Source organism: Zingiber officinale, chromosome 6A (genome assembly GCF_018446385.1).
Source record: "Zingiber officinale cultivar Zhangliang chromosome 6A, Zo_v1.1, whole genome shotgun sequence".
In the NCBI taxonomy this organism is placed as follows: Eukaryota; Viridiplantae; Streptophyta; class Magnoliopsida; order Zingiberales; family Zingiberaceae; genus Zingiber; species Zingiber officinale.
Genome location: NC_055997.1, coordinates 16,020,102 through 16,043,699, shown reverse-complemented (window position 1 = coordinate 16,043,699; position 23,598 = coordinate 16,020,102). Strand labels below are relative to the sequence as shown.

The 23,598-nt window shown below is 36.8% G+C and overlaps 1 protein-coding gene across 1 annotated transcript in view; it reads right to left on the bottom strand.

Moving 5' to 3' along the window:
- Positions 1-10,351: 10,351 nt before the first annotated feature.
- The window catches only part of LOC121995941 (dnaJ homolog subfamily C GRV2-like), a 33,728-nt gene continuing 20,481 nt past the window's right edge, over positions 10,352-23,598 (bottom strand). Inside the window, exons 16-23 of the mRNA XM_042549724.1 lie at positions 21,052-21,492; positions 20,628-20,973; positions 19,086-19,426; positions 18,564-19,022; positions 17,730-17,854; positions 16,726-16,849; positions 15,580-15,648; positions 10,352-11,008 (exon numbers count right to left, since the gene is read on the bottom strand). Of these exons, the coding sequence (XP_042405658.1) occupies positions 10,811-11,008; positions 15,580-15,648; positions 16,726-16,849; positions 17,730-17,854; positions 18,564-19,022; positions 19,086-19,426; positions 20,628-20,973; positions 21,052-21,492 (2,103 nt within the window). The 3' untranslated portion in view covers positions 10,352-10,810. The remainder of the gene's footprint in view (positions 11,009-15,579; positions 15,649-16,725; positions 16,850-17,729; positions 17,855-18,563; positions 19,023-19,085; positions 19,427-20,627; positions 20,974-21,051; positions 21,493-23,598) is intronic.

Genomic DNA, 23,598 nt, shown 5'->3' with positions numbered 1-23,598 from the left:
TCGGGCATATTGATTTATCGAGCTAAACCTCACCCTTTGATAAGTCAAAGAAATAAATATTAAATATACATGCTTGTTATTATATTAGGATTAAGAGCACACACTTCCATAATAACTAAGGTCTAGTTCTTTTACTAAGTCAGTATAAAAAGAACTTACCTAAATGATCATACTCAATACACTTAAAGTGTATCAGTGTAATTTATTAGTCAAGATAAACTAATACTTAATTACACTACGTCTATTCTGATAGTTTGTTCCTTTCCATCTTAGTCGTGAGCAACTGTTTATAATTTATAGAGAACCGACAACATGATCTTCTAAGTGTGACTCCACACTCCATGTTATCTACTATATAAATTAATTGAACAATTACATTTAACAAATAAATGTAAACATTTGACCAATGTGATTCTTTATTTCAAAAGAAAAGTGTACAAAAGCTAAACTTTTAAGTATACACTCCAACAAAGAGGAAGAGATGATAGGGTCGGCCACACCAAGGAAGAAAAGAGAGAGGAATAGAAGATATGTTGTGTGAGGTGAGGCACCTCTACCCTCTCTTTTATATTCCTTGGTCTTGGCATATAAGAAAATTTAATTATAATTAAAATTCCCTTATTCTCCTTGCCATTGGTTAATAAGGAAATTTTAATTAAAATTTCCTTTTAACCCTTTACATGGTCGGCCACCTCATGTGCTCCAAATAAGGCAAGTTTTAAACACAAAATTAAAACTTCCTTATTTGTTTCCAGAAATTTTTAAAATAAAAATTTCTCTAATAATTTTTCCCTTCATGGTTGGTTATAAAAGGAAATTTTATAAATTAAAATCTCTCTATTAAAACATGTGAATGATTTCCAAAAAGGAAAGTTTTCTTTAAAATTAAAATCTTCCTCTCAATGTACAAATAAGGAAAGATATCAAATCTTTTCTTAATCTTTTGTAGAAACTATAATAGGAAAGAATTAATTTTAAAACTCTCTTTTAAATTATGAGAATGGTTGCAAAAAAGGAAAGTTTTATCAAAAATTAAAATCTTCCTTTTAACTACAAATAAGGAAAGATATCAAACCTTTCACTTAATCTTTTATAGAAAACTATAAAAAGGAAAGATTTAAATTTTTAACTCTCTTTTAAAACCATGGTATCCACATAAGAAAAGATTTTAAAAATAAAATCCTTTTATTTTATATGGTCGGCCACACCAAGCTTGGACTCCAAGATATGGGTGGCCACCTTTACTTGGCTCAACCTGTGGCTTGGTCGGCCCAAGCTTGGACTCCAAGCTTGCTTGGCCGGCCACCTAAGGTTGGGTAGGAAGGTGGGTATATGTGGGTATATCACTTTATAAATAAGAGGCTACGATAGGGACCAAGAGGAGGAATTGGTTTTGGTCTCCCGATGAAATTAAGCTTCCCGTGTTCGCCCCGAACACCCAACTTAATTTCATCAATAATAATTCATACCACTAAAGAATTATTATTGAACTACCGCACCAATCCCAAATTACATTTTGGGCTCCTTCTTATCATGAGTGTGTTAGTCTCCCTGTGTTTAAGATATAGAATGTCCACTAATTAAATGAGTTATTGACAACTCACTTAATTAATATCTATCTCCAAGAATAGTACCACTCAACCTTATCGTCATGTCGGACTAAGTCCACCTGCAGGGTTTACATGACAATCCTTATGAGCTCCTCTTGGGGGCATCATCAACATAGATTACTAGGACATAGTTTCCTTCTATAATCAACAACACACACTATAAATAATATCATTTCCTAACTTATCAGGCCTCTTGATTTATCGAACTAAATCTCACCCTTTGATAAGTCAAAGAAATAAATACTAGATATATGTGCTTGTTATTATATCAGGATTAAGAGCACACACTTCCATAATAACAAAGGTCTTGTTCTTTTATTCAGTCAGTATAAAAAGAACTTACCTTAAATGGTCTAGCTCAATACACTCTGAGTGTACTAGTGTAATTTTATAGTTAAGATAAACTAATACCAAATTACACTACGACTATTCCAATGGTTTGTTCCTTTCCATCTTATTAATGAGCTACTGTTTATAATTTATAAGGAATTGATAACATGATCTTCTGTGTGTGACACCACACACCATGTTATCTACAATATAAATTAATTGAACAACTACACTTAGCATATAAATGTAGACATTTGACCGATGTGATTCTTTATTTCAAAAATAAATGTTTACAAAAAGCTAGGCTTTTAGTATACACTCTAACACCAAACTCGTCGACTCTCTCTCGTGTCATCCTTCTCTCTAGCTGCGTCTTTTGCTTGACTTCCTGTGCTCCTAAGTTCCTACACACTTAAACATAGGGCATCAAAACATAACAAGACCTAACTTGACTTGGTTTAATCACATTAAAACTTCCACAGGTACTTACACATCCTCCTAACATCTCACTTGTTTCTAATGTGCACTAAAACACATACAAGTTACCTTATGATCTTTGTGAGATGTAGATTTTGATTTTGCCCTAATCTATAGGATCATGCATATCTATCTAGGCATTGTAGAATTTGATCATCCATCTATGATGTCACTTGTTGATAAATGTCATTGTCCTTAATTATAAGGAATTTAAAATAATGCATGATGATTTATGATATACATCAAAATAAATATCTTCCAAAAGAAAAACTCTTTAGCTACATGATATATGTATGGTTTTTATAACAAAAATGAATGCAAAATATGATGTCATGGCATATTATAGGCTAACAATCATAGCAATTTAGTATAAGCAATATACCTAGATTATCTATTTAAATATCCGTAATTATTTACTAAATTTTAAAAATAATCCTAGATTACTCTCATCTCCTTAAGAAAATGGCAAACTCCCAAGTTGATATTTTCTTTGACTCTTCCTATTTGTGTTAATTTTAATTAAGCTCAAATCTTCAAATTTTGTCACATTTTACTCTTTTAAAGAGTAAACACTTAACCTTTTCATTTTCAAGAAGTACAACTACTTTAAAAATATCCTCCAAGTGTCAACCTCTTCAAAGTTGGGTTAACTACCCTTCTAATTAGAGTTGACACTCTCTAAACTCATCTAGGGTGTAGAAAACACACTCCTAGGAACCCAAAATTAATTGGTGCTCCTTAGGTGTTCTAGGTATTCACTAGAGATGACTTCCCTTGATACCTTCTTAATGACCTTTTTAGACTTCTTAGAAACCTTGATCACATTGGTTTTTGCAAAGTTAACTCTAGGAATGACCTCCCTTGTAGCCTTGACTTGACCACTTGACCTAGGGTTAATCTCATAGCTATATGGAACTTTATGATAAGAAGGCATATCCTTCTTGGATTTAGATTTGTAACTCAACCCTCTCCTACCATTGAATGATTCTTGCCTATTTTGACCTAGATTTGACTTCTTTGACCCTTTGACACTAATTGTTAATTTTTCTAGGGTCCTCTCCAATTTTTAAAATTTTTACCTCAAGACTTGATTCTCCTCCCTCAATTACTCAAATTTCAATTTTCCCTTAAATCCTTAAGTTTTCTTTTTCTTAGTCATATAACTAAAATCCTTAGAGTTATTGCCTAAGTTATCTATCTTCCTAGCCTTAGGTAAGGTAGTTTCCACATGATAAGCTACGTATTTTTCTTTAGCCCTATCATGCTTCTTATTTTCATGATAAATAGTATTAAAATGATATAAATTATTCCTAGCATACTTTTTATCATTACTTAAAGGAATTGCTTCAATAAATGATACCTTGGGTTTGCTCTTGAGAGCTCCCCCTTGACTTATGCTTCCTCCTTTAAGCTTAGTCAATTTCTTCCCTTTTGGGGCATTGACTCCGATAATGTCCTCTTTGATTACAAGAGAAGCACATAATGTGCTTCTTGCCTTTGTGTACCACGGGACCGACCTTCTTTGGCTTCTCCTTAGCCTCGAGTACCACTTAACCCTTCTTCTTGACCAATTTGAGACACTTACTCTTATAGTGCCATTTTTCCCTACACTCAAAACAAATGATATGATATTTATTATTAACAATTGAAATTTCTATACCTTTACTTGTAGGGGTGACACTTTCTTCATTTAATCCAGATGATGAGACTTCTTCTTGATCTTCCATTGATGATCCACGCTCCCCCTCATCCTAGAAGTGGAGGTATCTTCATCCTCATGCAGTTGAAACAAGGAGTACATGTTGGGTAACCCGACGCGGGTGCATGTTAGAACACGTTTCGTAAACATGCGCAGTGGAAAATTAAAATAATAATAATTCTTAATTATTATATCACACACATCACACATATACAAGGATATAACATGTCAGATATGATCGCATAATTAAAATTTTATGAAAAGTAAATTTACACTAGGTATACCTGATGGATGATGCGTAAAAGATTCCATCGGATGATCCAAGTGGGAATGAGATCAACCAAGCGATGCTCTGAATCCTCGCCTCTACTAGTATCCATGCCAAGCTATCTTCGAGATGACTTCAATAAGTCTAAGTCGTGTCTCGGCTTCAGTACTAGCGAAAGGTAGGAGACGGTTAGATCCGAGAGAGGGATCACAATCCGATTTATACCAGGTAACAATTGCAACCAAGCGGCACAAATCAACTGGTGAGCAACTATCACAAAGTTGTTGTCCGACGATGACAAAGTCGCTGTCGGTGGCTGTAGTCGACAGCAAAAGCCTCCACTGGCTGGCGGTGAGCTGACGGAAGGAGGTCGGATGTCTGTCGGTCAAATATGTTCACCAACGGTGATGGAAACCCCCACTGCTCGTTGGCGTGCGGTGGCGGATAGCAAGAGGCACCACCTCTTGTAGTTTGGGCGGCGACGGCAATCTCCACTGGTGTGGGCAGCTATTAGTCGATGAGAAGGCCACCAACTAGCGTCAGACGCTGGCCGGCGAAGCTCATCGGCGGCGATGATGCAGAAAAGAGCAAAGCCTTTTCCGTTCAGCGACGTGAGAACAAAGCAGCAAAGGGAAAACACGAGAGGGAAAGAGAAAAGAAAACCCCTTTTTTTCTTTTCTCAAAAATCCATCATACGTCTTTTTTTTCTCTTCTCAATATCACAATATATATATATATATATTATCTCCTCTTAAATATATATATCAAAATATATATATTTCTAATTAGTTTGGATCAAATCCAAAAACTTACCATCCACACCAATAACCTTAAATTTAGTTCAAAATCAAGAACTCTTTTAATTAAAGAATCAAACAAATTTGGTTTATTAATTTAAACCAAAGGCTGTCCAACTCGTCTTCAAAAGATATGAATCATATGCCCTTCCGTTGCACCATTTTGATTTCATATTTGCCCTCGTCTAGTCCAACCAGACTTAATCTCTCTCAATCTGATAATCCAATTCTCAAACTTATTTTATGTCTCTTAAATAAACTCGTAGTACATGTAACCTTATAGGTTTCCGGTTATGTTAGTCATCCATAATTAACCATCAATTATGGAACGATTATGAGTGGCACCTAATAGTACACTATGATCCTCAATTAACCAGAAAATCATAGGTTGATCTCGGACCACTTCTAAACCTTTCAGCAACTACAATAAGTCATGCTATATTCATTTCACTCGTCTCATACCCACTTGATTTAGGACATGGTCTATGTGTCAGTCCTCACTAGGCTGACTACGTCACACCTAGCCCGAGTAATACTTCCTCATTCTGTGGATTCAAATTACTTTAACATGTGTATAAGAGTCTCATACTCTTAACATGTGATGCTTTAGCCAAAGACTTTGAGTAATAATCCTAACAAGTGGTCATAAGGTATACGTCTCCTCGCAAAGAGCGGTGAATCCTCTGTGGGCTATCCAAATACCTTCGGGCACTTCGACTTATACTCAATCATCCCGGGTCTACATCTTCAAGGAGATGCTTGCTTAAGATGTCAAAGTATAAGCCTCCATGATCAATGTGACTTGTATATCTCAAGTTGAAAAAAACTTGCACTCGAGTTACAGTAAGAACTTTATTGACATATCTATATATAGAGAGAATCATATGAAGTCTTACAGTAGGTCACTCCAATAAACTAGTTACCATAACTAGCATCCACGTTTAACTCTTAGCATTCCAATATCTCCAACAAGTGAGAAACAGCTGCTTGGTTAGACCGATTATAACCCGTGCTAGTCTATTAGAATTGATGATATCCGAACTCATCAATTCATCAACTAGAGAATATTCCAATACATTCATAATTGCATATGTAGAGATACTCACAAGTTATGATTCAATCACAAGTTCTCTCATGCTATGAAATGTATTGTTGGCATTCAGTATGTGAGTTTAAGATCCAATCATATACATAAAGAATATGCACCCAAATAGTGACTCTATATTTATCAAATAAATAGTAAAAATCATAAGGCGATTGTCTTAGGACATCCCTCAAAAACTAACAGTACACTCCTTTGTTTTTGTCATTGCACTCTCTTGAGGATGAACCTTCTTCAATTTCTTCTTCTTGGTGATCCAATGAATTACCCTCTTTGGATTCTTCTTGATTTGGTGTAGTGGAGGGTTCTTCATGGATTTTTGTCAACTTGCTCCAAAGCTCCTTGGCATCTTTATAATCTCTGATTTTGCACACAATAGTTCTAGGCAATAAACTAACTAATAATTTGATTACTTTGTCATTTGCCTCGTACCTTTGAATTTACTCATTGCTCCATTTGCTCTTATTAATGAGCTTGCCCTTATCGTTTGTTGGAGCTTCGAATCCTTCTATTAGAGCAAGCCATTACTCTATTTCCACCATCAAGAAATTTTTTATCCTTGATTTTCAAAGATCGAAGCTTGTTGATGTGAATGGTGGAGGTGTCCTTGTGTCGAATCCGAGTCCATCTTGAAAATTCATTTGAAGTTGAGCTCTTGTGATGAAGTCTTTGACTTGATAAAATTTGGCTTCAACTTATTCCTCTAGCTCGTTGCTCTTTCAATGATGATTCCGGTGAAGAGCAGTCTCTCTCTGATACCACTTGTTGGAATACTTCGAAGCTAGAGGGGGTGAATAGCTTGTTGCGCTTATTTGCTTGCTTCGTAGATGTTGATTTGCAGCGAATAGAATCGAAGTCAAGCTCTCCAATGCTAACAAGTAGATTTACTTGGTATCCACCTCAAGAAGAGGTGACTAATCCAAATATCCATACATAACGCACTCTCCACTATGAAAACAACTCCTTCTCAGAATAATTGGAGGCGAAAAAGCCTTGTACAACACAAGAATAAGAATACAACTCTAAACAAGAAGTAAATGTAAACATATAACTCAAGACATCTTCTTGCTTGATCTCTTGTTGCTTGTGGATGCCTCTGGACCAGTTGAAAAGTGCTACAACACTTATCTTCCAAAGCTTAAGATTCGACAAAATGTGTGGAGAATAATCGTGTAAGCACTACTGAGAACAATGCTCAAAAAACCCTTTTTTAGGGTTATCGTTGGCACTTTCATCAATTAAGAGACCCCTTAATCGATTACCACGTCAGCAACCTATATAAACGGCTATATTTTCAACCTTAATCGACTACTCTAGTCGATTAGGCATTGTTGAATTGATTAGACAGATCGATTTAGCAACCCTTTGTTCAATCGCGTGAAGTCCCATAAGCGATTAAGCCTTCTTGTTTAATCGCTTACCGAACTCTCTATGCCTTCCACGAAATCCAACTTAAGCGATCGCCCTGATCGCTTAAGCTTCGAACAGATTCTTCTTTTTGACGCAGAAGGCACTATAAGCGATTACCCTAATTGCTTATGGTATTCTAATCGATTACATTAATCGATTAGGAGGCTTTTCTCACGATTCCAAGCTTAAGCGATTACCTTAGTCCCTTAAGCTATGGTAATCGACTAACTTAGTCGATTACTAAATACTAACTTTCCAACCGAAGTCTAGGGTTCATTTACCCAACATCCGGTCAACTTTGACCTGTTAGAACTCCTCTTTGCCTAGCATCTGGTCAACCTTGACATGTTGGGACTTCTTCACTAAGTGTCTGGTCAATCCTTTGACCCATTTAGTATTTTCTCCTTGTGTCAAATATCTGGTCAATCCTTTGACCTATTTGGACTTCCAATCATCAGGTTTCCAGTCAACCTTGACCCACCTGGATTTCCACATGTCTGACTTCACTCACCAAGACTTTCACAACACTCATCAGGATTTTCTTTCTGCTTAGCTTCACTCACTAGGGCTTTCACCTGACTTCACTCACCAGAATTTCCCAACCAAATGTCCGATCAATACTGACCCACTTGGATATTCATCTTCTGTCAACTTTCCCATTAGACTTCCTAGTCAAGTATCTGGTCAACGTTGACCTACTTGACTCTTCTTCACATCAAACTGGTCAACCCTTGACTAGAGGAGAATTGTACCAACAATCTTCCCAAACAGACAATTACAACTATAAGCTTTATACATTATCAAACGTCAAAATTCAAACATCACGATTCAAGCTTGAGTTAACTCAAACGTAGTCAACCTAATCAATCTTTGACCCAGGGAAAATTGCACCAATATACTGTTGATGTACCATTACTCGGGGAAAAAAGAGAGGGTAAATTACTAAGATCAAAGGGAAGGAACGCAAAAGGTTGATTATTTAGGGGTGAAAATTAATAAATAAAGTTGAAAATAATAAAAAGGGCCCAGATTGCTCATGTTTTGTTCCCCTTTCTCCTTTAATATCATCTCAATTTGCGCTAATGTTAGTTATCCAAGCTCGGATTGATAGAAGAGAATTTCATGTTCCTAATCCTATTTTCAGTCCTCACATTAGAGTATAAGAGAACTACACCGAGAAGTTCTCTACGGGGGCAAATATTATAGAGCAACTTCACTAACTTTTTGTTCTTAGTAGCTACCGCCTTTAATTACAAGGATTAATAATCCAAAATTTTATTGGGGTCGGAGAGGTCATCTCTAAACTCAATGGACGTAAGTTGAATTAATTTTTTTTACAAAAAAAAAGATAATCCAAAGAGAGAGGAGGCTCTTTCTTCTACCATTCTAATATTCTCTGCTCTCGTCTGACTAAGCATCAGGTATTCATCGGGATTATACTGATACCCTCTGACTTTGACCAACATATCTTCAACTTGATATGGAAAAGGCGAGTAGCATTTGACCGTCAGCATTCCAGAAATATTCAACTGAAAGGTTCCAAATTTTCCCGTATCACCATCCAACAAGCAACTTCTCTCAAAACTTGATCAAGCAAACTAGAAGTACATAGCGCACAGAGAAATAATGGAACGGAAGGCGAAAAAAAATTACGATAAAAATGTTTTTAAAAAATTACGAAGAGTATTGTGATTTGATCAATATGTCAACATTGCAGGGATCGATTGCTGATGCCTTGATGCTGTGCTTCTGAGATTACCCTTACGGACCGATTGGGGTAGGGCTAGTGGGGTACTTTGTCGGCCCAACCGTGATGTTTGCGTTGTTCTTTGCTTTTAAAATGGCCTCTCCCTTCTACAAAACCATCGGTAGGCGAGTAATTGTGGAAGAGGACATCTAGTCTCTATTTCTATAAAATCTTATGCTCTTCATGAAAATTCACATCAAATTTTCATTCAACAAAAGATAAAGAACTAACCCAGTCCTTGATTAGATAAGGACACTAGATTCAGTCAATGCTCAAAAGATAGTTAACCTTGTTAGTCGTGGATTCCTCCTGTCTTTTCTTTTGGAAGACAAGCATGCCAACATCACACAATGAAGGCCACAGAGTTAAAAAGAAATGAAAAAGAAAAAGAAAAAAACAAAAAAAGAGCCAAAAGACTGAGGGGCCACACTCTCTCTTTAATTACCTTTAGATGTCATCCACCATGGTGTAATCCTCAGCTCATTGCTATAATCAGCTTCCTTTCTATCTTGTTCTAATTTTTTATTAATGTTGAAAAAATAAACAAATGTGTGTGGCTCATCTTAAGTTAGATTAAACCCTAACTGACAGGATAATATCTCTGAAAAAATTTGAAGACTTGGTGAATATTTTTCTCAATATGATGATTTGAGATAAGCAAAGAGTACAAAAAAGAAGGTTCCAGTAGTTGAGATGGTGCATGCCTTTCAGATTATTCTCTGGCAAAAGATGAAAAAGAAAACAAATAATGGCACTGCTCTATAGATGAATGAATGAATGAATGTTTTGGAAACTAAATGGAGCAAATAGTAGAAAATATAATTGGCCGAGTATACAGACCCACACTAGAGTATACATTTTACTGAACTGGCCAAACTAAGGCGTTAGTAGAAATACATTCAAGGCGAAGATGAAAAAACAACTTTATCATGCAGATTTCTTCAATGAGAAAATACAGAATCACAGTGCACAGAAAGACCTTAAACAATGGCTCAAGAAGGCATTTGGATGGCTACTTGGTACTAAATTTTGCACGCCAAAGCCCCACACAGACCAATAGTTTTTCTATCGCTATCTTTTTCTATTACTCAGGAAAAACTCAAAATTATCCAGTCATGAATGCAACCTCACCTCAAAATGATTGACAAGGCCCAACCAAAAAAAACCTCAATTATTTCCGTGACTACATATAGACAGACAAGGTATAATGACCGATAGGAGCCAATTTGTACAACCAAATAAATGAAATTTGACTCTTTCCTTCAAGTATCAAGATGCTGTACACTATTTACTATTTGGGGTAACAAAAAGGAGCTGGAAAAACTGTAATTCTGATGGGAAGTCATTGCTACCATAGCAAATGTCTCTCTCTATGTGGACCTGTGGTTGTTTCTTTCATTAGAATTTGGAGCTGCAATAGAAGGGATTGACTGGGAAGGTGGAGCAGTAAGTGCATATGTAAATCTTGATGATGAACTCTCAATGAGCCCAGCAACACCGGCAGCAGCGAACTGGGCATTTGAAGGAAGGAAAAGATCGTGCTTTTGATTTTTATAAGCACTCCATACCTGACGAAGCAGAAATTAAAGTTGATAGCTGATAAATAAGTTTCCAGAAAATCTTATAAAACTGATTTTCATAATAAAAGTAACACGAAGCAATTACAGCAATCTCTCCTAGACAAGATCTCATTTGCCACTACCTTGTAAAGCTGTAACACTTTTAGTTTCTGCTATTTAGTTGATTTAATTTTCCTGTAGGGCTCGAATTAACAAGGTTATCTATTATTCAGATGTTATCAGCTAAAATCCAGAAGCCACATGTTATACAAACACAAAACAGAAATAAGCCATATGTTTGAATCATTTCTAGGAGACTAGTGGTATTTAAACTAGGCAAAAGAAAGCAGTGCTGTAACAGGAGAAACAAATGATACACTTCCAGCATAGTGAGCTAGAATTTTCTTTGGCAAATATATTCCAGCATAAAAGATTATTTACAAGTTTTTGGTGAAAAGAAGTTTTGTCAGGATGAGCCTATTCAGAGCTCTCAAAAAGAAAACTGGATAAACTACTTAATATCAGTGTTCTCTAGATGATCTTGTCTTGTAGAAGTAGCATGACGATTCCAATTGGGTATGGGTGTTTGTTGGTTTTAACACCCTCTCCACGGAGTTCACAGCTGATGACTGAAGGAAATATGCCTAGTACTCCATTGCTTTGTCTCAAGTGCTGTGCAACTAAATTACATTGCTTTACCCTGTGTAAAATCAATCATTCCTTGTAAGTAATTGATGCGATTGTGAAGGGCATGAACATGGTTAGAACTTCTCCATATTTGTCCACAATGTGATCAAATTCACACCTTTGATCTTTGCTAGATTACGTAATGAGTTACTGGTTAACAGGTTTAGGTTTGGTTAATTTTTCTGTTGTTGGGGTCTTCTCTTGATCTCCTCTGCTGTCGCCTGCAGCAGAGAAGAAAACTAGCAGTGGTGAGTCAATGGCAAGTGACTGCCGATGGTGAGCAACAATGAGGGACAAAGAGTTTGAGGTATGCATCGCATATGCTTCCCAGTTTCGTGACAGTTTTTTCTCAAAATAGAAAATTTCAGCTGTGACACCCCAGCATCACACAAAATTTCAATCCTATTCCTTGCTTTATGTGAGGATGTATCGTCGTTGAATAACAGATTAAAGATATTTAAACGCTCACACAATCTTCCACATATATGTAGGATCGAAAAGAATTTAGATATCTCCACAATAGCATGATATTGTCCACTTTGGGCCTAAGCCCTCATGGTTTTGCTCTTGGGCTCTCCCCAAAAGGCCTCATGCCAATGGAGATATCTTTCTCTTATAAACCCATGATCTTTTCCATGTGTTTTCAATGTGGGACTATGTTTGCAACCTTGCAACCCCAACAATCCCCCCCTCAAACAAAGGACCATAGGCTTCCCACGTCTGATCCTCGACCCACCAGGTCTTCTTGCCCCTCGGTCCACCCGACCTACTAGGACTTCCTTGCCTAGTCGCAACTAGGACTTCCTGCCTGGTGTCTGGTCCAACTAGGACTTCCTGCCCCTCGGTCCACCCGACCTACTAGGACTTCCTGCCTGGTGTCTGGTCCTCTTGATCCGAACATAGGAGCCCCCACTTTCTTTGTTCGAGGTCAATATTGTACTCACATGGTTCAATCAGACCATAGCTCTTGTGCACAGTCGGCGGTTAAACCTTCTGGCAGTCCGGGGCTTCCCACGTCTGATCCTCGACCCACCAGGTCTTCTTGCCCCTCGGTCCACCCGACCTACTAGGACTTCCTTGCCTAGTCGCAACTAGGACTTCCTGCCTGGTGTCTGGTCCAACTAGGACTTCCTGCCCCTCGGTCCACCCGACCTACTAGGACTTCCTGCCTGGTGTCTGGTCCTCTTGATCCGAACATAGGAGCCCCCACTTTCTTTGTTCGAGGTCAATATTGTACTCACATGGTTCAATCAGACCATAGCTCTTGTGCACAGTCGGCGGTTAAACCTTCACCAATTGTAGGATCGAAAAGAATTTAGATATCTCCACAATGACATGATATTGTCCACTTTGGGCCCTAAGCCCTCATGGTTTTGCTCTTGGGCTTTACCCAAGAGGCCTCATGCCAATGGAGATATCTTTTCTCTTATAAACCCATGATCTTTCCCATGTGTTTCCAATATGGGACTATGTTTGCAACCTTGCAACCCCAACAATATATTGTAGGATCGAAAAGAATTTAGATATCTCCACAATGACATGATATTGTCCACTTTGGGCCCTAAGCCCTCATGGTTTTGCTCTTGGGCTTTACCCAAAAGGCCTCATGCCAATGGAATTATCTTTTCTCTTATAAACCCATGATCTTTCCCATGTGTTTCCAATATGGGACTATGTTTGCAACCTTGCAACCCCAACAATCCCCCCCTCAAACAAAGGACCATAGGCTTCCCACGTCTGATCCTCGACCCACCAGGTCTTCTTGCCCCTCGGTCCACCCGACCTACTAGGACTTCCTTGCCTAGTCGCAACTAGGACTTCTTGCCTGGTGTCTGGTCCTTTTGATCCGAATATAGGAGCCCCCACTTTCTTTGTTCGAGGTCAATATTGTACTCACATGGCTCAATCAGACCATAGCTCTTGTGCACAGTCGGCGGTTAAACCTTCTGGCAGTTCGGGCTCTGATACCAATTGTAGGATCGAAAAGAATTTAGATATCTCCACAATAGCATGATATTGTCCACTTTGGGCCTAAGCCCTCATGGTTTTGCTCTTGGGCTCTCCCCAAAAGGCCTCATGCCAATGGAGATATCTTTCTCTTATAAACCCATGATCTTTTCCATGTGTTTTCAATGTGGGACTATGTTTGCAACCTTGCAACCCCAACAATATATAGAGGGTGAATATTGCCAAATCAAGGCACCAAGTCAAAGAGAACAAGCAAGGTCAGACACCATCTCTGCTAGGGTGAAAAAAACATAAGAAGTCAACAAAACAAGGCAAAATGTATGGGGGAGGGCCTTGTGGCTTCTTGCAGACCTCAACAATATACTATATATGATACTTTTTTCATGAAATGGGTTTTCATGATGCCACACTGCCTCTTTGATCACCACATCTTCCTCTCCTTTCCTAGTCATGTAAAATGGCATCAACTTGTACCAACATTAATTGCATTGCTCAAGATTGAAACCATCACATTCCCACGAACTATAGAAACTGCCTAGTTCATCTTGCAACCATCAATATTGTGTGTAGCTATACCTTTCCGTGATTTGATAGCAATGGATGGAAAAATAAATTAACACCTGAAAGTTTCCAGCTTAATTTTATAGATTTATGTTTCACAAGCATCTTCCTTCTGGACCTTGTCAAAATATTGGTTTTGTATCCTTTGTCCACAAGTATTCAAGCAAAACTGCCAATCTGTAAGGTTGGAAAATAGTGGCAGCTTCAAATAACTTCTAGAGTCAATTTTTGTTTATATGTTTACATCTTGGAAGTATCTATGAACTTTGGAATACCTTTCAAAGATCACTCATTGATATACTGCCAAGTGCCAACTGTCAATGTCGAATATGTATCTAGGTACTTATAATACATATTCTAGGCTTTCAAACAGCTATTCAACCATTGAGATGCTATCTACTCACACCAAGTGACCAATACATACAACTTTTTTCAACTTTTGAATGAGGCGTCTACCAATCTAGAATAGGAGAATACATATTCTTTTCTTTGCCTGCTAATGTGCTTCAATACATGAAGGAACAGAAATCATGCAGCTTTGGACAAAAAATGCATCTCCTTCTGACCAATGTAACAGAAGTTTTGATTGAAGGTTATTACACAACACCGTTGATAAAACTATTGATCAAGCTCCAACTCAGGATCAGTCTCTTCCCTCTACTAATTTTAAATATTCTAGTAGTTCAAAATTTGTTGCAAATATTTGGTGATAAAACCTACAGTAATCCCTTTTAGCAGGCATCAGAAAACAGAACTGATGTCTTTGTTGACATAGAAGGGTCTTAAATTCACACATGGATATTGGATGATTTGCAGTTGTTGAAACATGCCAGCACCTAATTAAGATCCTTACCACAAGACCATCACCATGGTATATCAACTCAAGCATCCACGACTGGTTCATTTTGCCTTATATACAACTGAGAGATTACAATTGCATTCCTAAATCTCATAATACGCTGGTATTGAAAGAATGAGAAACTTTGTTGTACCATGGGAAATGAGAGTGAAGAATATTACTATAAACATTTTGATATGCAGGGCTCTTCATCTACCTCATCCATACACCCATATTGGCTACCCAACACTTGGATATATTCACTCCAAGTGGACACTTAACATTTCTATCAATCACTTGTAAAAAATTCTAAAAATAGCCATGTCAGACATTCAATTACATACCCATGTCAATACTCGTACCAGAGTCCAAGTAACACAGACTATATATATATATATAGAGAGAGAGAGAGAGAGAGAGAGAGTTATCCTGGTAGCCCTACGGGACATTACGAAAGTGTAGAATGTTGTATAAAAAAAGAGTAAATGGTAAAGTGAAATATTGACAAATAGATAAGTGAACTTACATCAGAACCATCTAAGATTTCTCGAATTCTAGAGCAATGGGCACCTTCAGTGGCAAAAGCATGCAAAACCTGGATCAAATCACACAAATCAAAGTATCAAATTTCAATTAGACATCAGTTCTCTTGTATCGCAAAAATATTTGTTATTAAGACTTGGAATCTACAGAAGCAAGTGGCATGTGAAATCGGTGTACAACTTATATTGTTCCCCTGATATATAAATAGAACCATGAAATGATTTGAGTAAAATTGGCTAGTATTAAAGCGTGAGAATGTTCTGTCTACATTCTTTGCCAATAACAACATCCCAGTATATTTATTTTTTCTGTTCAAACGCTTGTTGAAGTTTTGAACATTTGAACTTCCACCAGTGGAAGTTGATACAAAATATAAGCAGGATCTGATGACTCTCAACGATCCTTTAGTTAAAAGATTATAGGTGCAAAGTCAAACCTAAGTAGTTATAGTGGTTTCAGCTGCATCCAAAATTATTATAAGGTCAAAAATGTGTAACTTCCAGAGTATTTGATTGCCTTGTAACTGGTTATGTATGCAATCAGCAACCATAAGCAAATGGCATATGAAGTTAAGCTGTCTGATTTTCTGCAAATGCCATTGCGATTTTGTAAAACAATTTTTTAAATAACACAACTGTAAGTCCATTATAATTGTTTTAGATGCATGATATAATTTTTGCAATACTAGAACAACGGCAACCAAGCATTTATCCACTATGTGGAGTCGGCTATATGAATCCTCCTACACAATACAAATCAATATATATTTTTGGAATGTACTTTAATTATTTTAGTTTAATATTAGAAAAATTAAACACTTTTTATTCAAAATTTGTATTAGATACTATATCTTTCTTGTATTTTAATTACAACCAAATTAGGATGTAGGATATATATATACATTTTTTCTATTTATTTTTTATGATACTTTATCCTTAAGATATTTTTAGATTAGTTGCAGATTGCAAATAGAATCTGCTACCATTTTGAATGGCAGATCCATTTGTAGATAACAGGGCAGAAATAGGCCATTTGATGCAGATGCTATATGCAGGCAACCAAATGGCCCCTTCCTGCAGAGGAACACTCAGATATCAACAAAATGACACAGGGCTTTCAGCAACCAAACCTCTACTACAAGTACTCGAGCAACTGAAGCATCAGTTTCACTCCACTTCATTTCTGCACTCAATCCATGTCGTCCACCAGCTCTCCAATCAAGAAGGCCAAGAAGTATCTCAACAAGACCAATCCTACAGCATACATGCAAAAACAGATTATTAGATAACATTATTTAAAAAAAAAAAAAAAGACAACATATTAAAGGTACATCACATAATAGTAATTCATATCGACATCTTCCATCCTATGTTCAGATAACAGATAATGTCATTTGAGCAGGTTCCTGAACAATCTGATAAACAAAGTAATCAAGCAAACAAATGGATGAGTTTGTCCAGTTATTTGTTGAAAATATTGTCTGGCCTCTAGTAGTGAGCCTTCATTATGTAACATTTGTGAAAATCAAATGCCATTATCATAACACAAGCCATGTTTTTCCCAACTGTTTGGGATCTTAATGTGAAAAACAAATGTGCAACGAAAAAAACACTAGAATCAAACTGAAGGATTATAATTTTAATTTAAAAACATTCTTTTGACTTATACAACAGTATAGAAAATATGAAATGTACTAGAAAGATTACTTAATATTGTAGTTTTACAATTCTTTGGCTTTTGAATGCCTGTCTTGGCACACAATTTGGCATTATATGCATTATCTGTATAAGATTACATCTGTAACATTGTCTAAGGAAGATATTATTGGAGTTGGTGGTATTTCAAAAGGCTATATCGACAATTACTAAAAGAAACAATTATATAACTCCAGTGTGCAGCCAAAAGAAAGACCAATCAGCTAGTTTTCCATCGCATTTAGATGAAAAAAATATTCCAGAAGTAAACCTGACAAAGTTTATACAGAGTAACCCAATTGAAATGCATTCACTGATTTATTAGTACTCATTTCTATATCATGGAAGAAAGCTTGCTCTAGCTGAATCATGTTGGTTGATGTTAATGCAGCCCTTACAGAAAGAAGAGGAAAATGTAACTAATTTTGCTGAAACTTACTTCAGTGCCTGTGCGACTAGAGAATCTCGAGCACGATTTCCAGCAACAACGACACGCTTTAATGTTTCCAAAGCTACTAAACCACAGTTTTGCCATCCAATTGCTTTCATGAGCAAAGGCACAACCTTAAAGAAAAAAAGGATTAAAAAATCAATAAACAAACAGCAGAAATGCACTATATACCTATTAGGAAAGTTGCAATTCTGCAAAAAAAAAGGTTTAAAATAAAATGTAAAACAAACCTTAAGTATTGCAAAAAGCAAGAAATCTTGTGAAAAACTAATTTTTTTCATGAGTATATTCCAACTGGAAATGTCTCTAACTAATCATGTAGAAACAAAGAATATTTAGTTGTTTAAACCAACAGGTTTCACTGATTGACCGCGCTTCTCAACATTTGCCAAACAATCAGCTATACATACTAACAAAGAAAAGAATAAAAATGGGAGTGCTAAATGTCTACCAGATCTTAATGAATATCTTTCCTCAGTTAAAGGAGGGGTTTTAATATATCAAAGATGACAACGTGTTGTAAATATACAGTAGTGATCCAAGAACGTTGTAGGAAGTAGGAACTATGCCTATCTAGATACAAGGCCTAACAAAAAGTGTGTATATATTGCAAATAAAATTTTGATATTTCATAAACTTTGTGAAATAGTTATCCCAGAAGGCTAGAATTACGAATTAAAAAATGGAAATTGAAGGGAATATAAAGCACAATAAAATAGATAACAACTATCAACCATAATAAATAATGTGTTTCATGTTAGTTAGTTAGTTCATCAATGCTTATGAGCAGCCTAGCTATTAGCATGCATTTACATTCTGTACCTGAGGGGTCCCAACACTAGTAGTCGCCATAGCTTCTGCACAAGTTGTACTAGTTGCCAACTGGTGCAGTATCCATAAACAACCATGGCGTATATTTTCTTGAAGAGTCCGACCACTGGAGTCTGTTTGTCTATCTGTTTCTTCATAACCATCATTGCTATTATTCAACTCTATAGGTGCCATCTTTTTTCGGCTTCCTTCATGCTCCATGGCAGCAACTAATTTCGGAACGTATCCAAGATAACCGACATGGTCTGCAAGGGCAGGGTGTACGCGTAGTAATGAGAGGATTGCATCAGACAGTGTTGTAGGAAGTTTACGATCAACAGATCTTGGGTCATAATGGAAGGCAGCAATTGAGGAAATATACTGATCCAATAGTCCTTCCAGGAATCTCTTTGGGTTTCTCAAAGGAAACTTAGGATCTTTCAAGAATATATTTACATAAATACCACCAACCTGCATCCACGTAAAACATAATTATAACTGGAAACCAATAGAATACATGAACTTTATGGTTACCTGAGGTTCTCTGATGGCCTGTTGGCCTGATGCCTGCTCAGGAACATCCCAATCGTCAAGGCAGCCTTTCATTTGATCCTGGTAGAGATCTGATGCCATAGTTGACAATTGTGCAGAAAGAGAAGCCGCCATACCTGGTGTCCACACAAGCTCAGGTGTTTCTGTTGTTTGTTCAAGAGCCGAAATTATTGCTTCACCAGGTCCATCCCTGATACATGATACTAAGCCATCTGGTAGAAACCTTGCTAGTGTTATAGCTACTCTAGGGCCATGCATTGGCTGTCCAACAAGCTTGCTCAACAAGGATGCAGCCGCGGCTCTTTGCTGGAAAGGAATTTCTTCTGGAAAAAATGAAACTACCATCAGAAATATACATAGTTATTGCAACATAAATTTGCACATCTGAGGATTCCAAGACCTACCATTCAAATAACAGATAAAGACTGATGCTCTGCAAGAAATCTAGATTGATGAAAAGTTCAGGTAAAATGTCTCAAGAGACATGGCAACTCTTGCACCATAAATAGCCAAGTATCAAGCGTGGGTGTATATGATTATCTCTCCAATGTTATCCAAAAAACAGTGCTCATAGAGCATTTCCTCTATATTGAGATATTTGTGGATGATGAAAAATAAAAATGAAATACTCTTACATCACAAAAAGCATTATTGGACTGACAATAATAGTACATTTTAGCCCTAATACTGGGACTCTTCATTTAGCCCCTCCATCCCATGTCTGACGCCCACGGCGTGAGTTGACATTTAATAGTTGAGACGTCTTAAAATTTTTAAAGATGGATGTGTCACACTTATATTTTAGCAGACACTTAGATCCACACGCATGTCAAATACTCATACTTGACCCTGAGTAACATAGCATTTTAGCAGACAGATTTATTTCAGAAGTAACAGTATCTTTATCCACCTTCTTATAGTCGTATAACATTTTCATGTCATCTCCTAGACAAAATATTTCAAATTTAAAAGGATAATATGTAAAATAGCACAAATGGTGGTCAGAAAATGAGGGTGTCTATGAGGAAGAATGTGAAAGGAAGCATGCACTAATCCAGAAAAACTTTCCACCCGAGTGTCACTACATCAATTCTTAGATTTCACATTTTTTGCATCACACCAATAATTGTACTTTGAATTCATGCAATGCTAGTGGCAAGTATAATCAAGATTAGTGTCATTTAAAAAAAAGGCAGCCCGGTGCACGAAGCTCCCACCATGCGGGGTCCCGGGGAAGGATCTACGCAGCCTTACCCTGCTTTTTGCAAGAGGCTGTTTCCAGGATTCGAACCCGTGACCTTTTGGTCACATGGCAACAACTTTACCGTTGCGCCAAGGCTCCCCTTCAATAAAGATTAGTGTCATTTAGAAAAAAAAAAATGTTCTCAGTAATACAAGGATGATTGTGATTCCCGCTGATAAGAAAAAGAGAAAAAATAGATGAATGTCATGTAGAAAAAAAATGTTCTCAGTAATAAAAATGTAGGGTGGTGGTGGTGAGGAGAGATGGGGATAGGATCTTACCACGCTTTGGCAAGATAAGTTCAAGAATGTACACAACTCCACCATACTTTGCTACAGCCCAGGCAAGCTCAGGAGTGCTTGCCAAAGAATAGAGGACAGCAAGAGCCCCTACCCTGCAAGCAGGACTTTTGTGGAGTAGCTGTAATAAAAGAATTGCATTAGCCCTTTCTGCAACCATAGCTTCCAGGCAAGGAGCATGAGTTGTTAAAAGCAGAAGCACTGTAAGACATATTTGAGGAATATTGCTTTTAAGTGGAATATCAACAGTGACGCATTCAAACAGAGGTGCAAGCTTTTCTTTGGTAGAAAACATGGAAGCCAAACCAGGTTTGCTTGTCAGTAAATTCTGCAGCAAGAAGAAAATGGTAACTAATATATATCGAATAGCTCAAATGCTTCAACATGTCACTTGGTGTACCCATACCTGAAGAGACGTCAACCCAGTTTGAAGGTTCATTATTACTTCAGGTTTCCCTCTCCTTTCATCAATGTTCAATGCATCTGCTTTACCTTCATTAGCTATCATATTCATTGTATCATTTTGATGCTCAGATGGCTCAGGAGATGAAGAATTATTATCTACTTTACAATCAGCAGGTACATCTGATTCCTTGAGATTATGCACCAGTTCTGATATAAATTTCAGAAGAGAAACAGAAAAAGGCTCCGGTTCACCTATATCATAGTCCGGCTGATTATTGTAGATCCTCAAGTAAACATTGCCAACATGGAGCTCATTTGATAGAGCTTCATAAGTGAAAGATTGTGTTTCTGACAAATCATATGAACCATCAGGGCCTTGATTAGCCCGCTGTTCATCCACAAACTTGAGCAATTCAGCTCGAGTGGAAGAGTTCCAAATAATCTGCAAGAGGTGTTGTATATATTTATTAACCATAAAACATACCGACAGTTATGAAACTCAAAGGAAATAAATGATAACAAATAGCAATGGCAAATAGCATGTGTTTTATATGATGGCAGGAGAACTAAGAGCAGTTATAATACCAATAAAAAAATCTGACTCAAAATAAATCACCAAATAAACTTAACTAATTCAGAGGTCTGAAACATATTTTTTTCCTTTAATCTAGTTAATTATGAAGATAGCATAAAAGCAATTCTTCTGACATTCCTAAACAAGTCGATTTGGCATTACCTAGTTGAATGAGTGTATGGTATCAGTTAAATCTCTACATTTATTATTTATGATTGATTTACTGAAAATATATGGATGGTAGTTTGCTGTGGTTTTGTTTAACGTTATGGAAGAAAAGGGAATTATTTCTAATAGGATGCTCTAGGTAGCCTCCTTCTACCCTTCTCTCGCGCGCATAGTTTAAAACTATTGTAGAACCTCAACTTTTACAGATGTATTCAACTTTAGGCACTCTTAAAATTGACAAATGAAGTGGTGATTTCCTCTAACTACACCTTTTCTCAGATGAAATGACAATCAATCTACCCTTCTAACTATCAATGTGTGCGCGCGTAGTTTGAAAATATTGTAGAACCTCAACTTTTATAGATGTATTCTACTTTAGGCTCTCTTAAAATTGACAAATGAAGTGGTGATTTCCTCTAACTACACCTTTTCTAAGATGAAATCACAATCAATCTTTGTTTTATTCTTTCATAAAACACTAGGTTCCAAGTTACGCTCATAGGAGCAGAATTGGTGAGATAAAGCTTCATTGGTTTTGTAGGTGCATACAATGACTCCATCGTCAATTGTTTAACCAGATAAGTTCACATGCTATTAAGGGCATGCCTCTATACTCTGAACTTTGCACATGATCTAGCAACAACAATTTATTTCTTGCTCTTCTAAGAAATTGGATTACCTCCCCAAAAAAACAAAATATCCAGATGTAGAGATAACCTCAATCACGAAACAAAATAGCTTTCTGGATTCTTAGGGTTGTTATGCATTAGTCATGATGTGGGTTCTTTTAAAATTGGTTGATCACAATAACAATGAGATGTTGTGTCTGGTGAATCTGAGATAGTTTACTCACCAAACATTCAATATTTCCTCGGATCAGTTAGTGGCTCCCTGTCCTAATGCTAATCTAACAGTAGAATCTATGACCTTTCTATTAGTGTAGTCCCCAGCATGCCAAGCAAACTAGTGGCTCCCTGTCCTGAACCATTCATTTAGACACAATCTACCCAGTCAAACTATTGCCTCAAGCTAATCCAAGGAAGCAAAAATTATGACAATTGATAAGCCCCAACTATTTGATTTTGGCTAGACAGACTTCATCCATCCATTTAACTCAATAATGAGGCAAAAATAACACATGTTGCTGTAATAACCTTGAATCAATCCATACAATTTCTTTTATGGGATCATTTGAACATGAGAAGCTATAGAAATTAAATATTTAAATTTAAGTAGAACTAAAACTGAAGATATGAAAAGTCAAAAGACATTATATAATAATTAAGTTGATGGAAAGTAAATCTTCATAAGTGTTTCAAATGATTGATTATATTGTCTTATGTTGGGCAATGATAAAACCAAACGTACAAAGAAGTCAGTATAGCAGAGGAAAGGATATTGAAAAGGTAGAGTCACTATATATATATTTATACATATTATACATACAGAGATGTGATATGCTGGGCGCCTACCATGCATGCCCAGCATATGCGACAGGGGGGCACCCCTACGTGGGCCCCACTGCCCCCCTCTGTCGCATGCTGGGTGCTCACAGGAGGTGCCCAGCATATCACATCTCTATACATACATACATTATATATATGTATATATAACTTAAAGGTGTAACTTACAATGTATGGACATGTCTGAAGATGCATACATTATATAGTTAACCAAGCTGAACCAATTAGAATCAAAGATGTGAGGGATGAAGAAATAGCAAATATTGCTTAGTGAAACTATATTAGAAAATATGGGCATTATAAGATCCATGTGGTTGATTCCAAATAGTTAGAACCCAACACT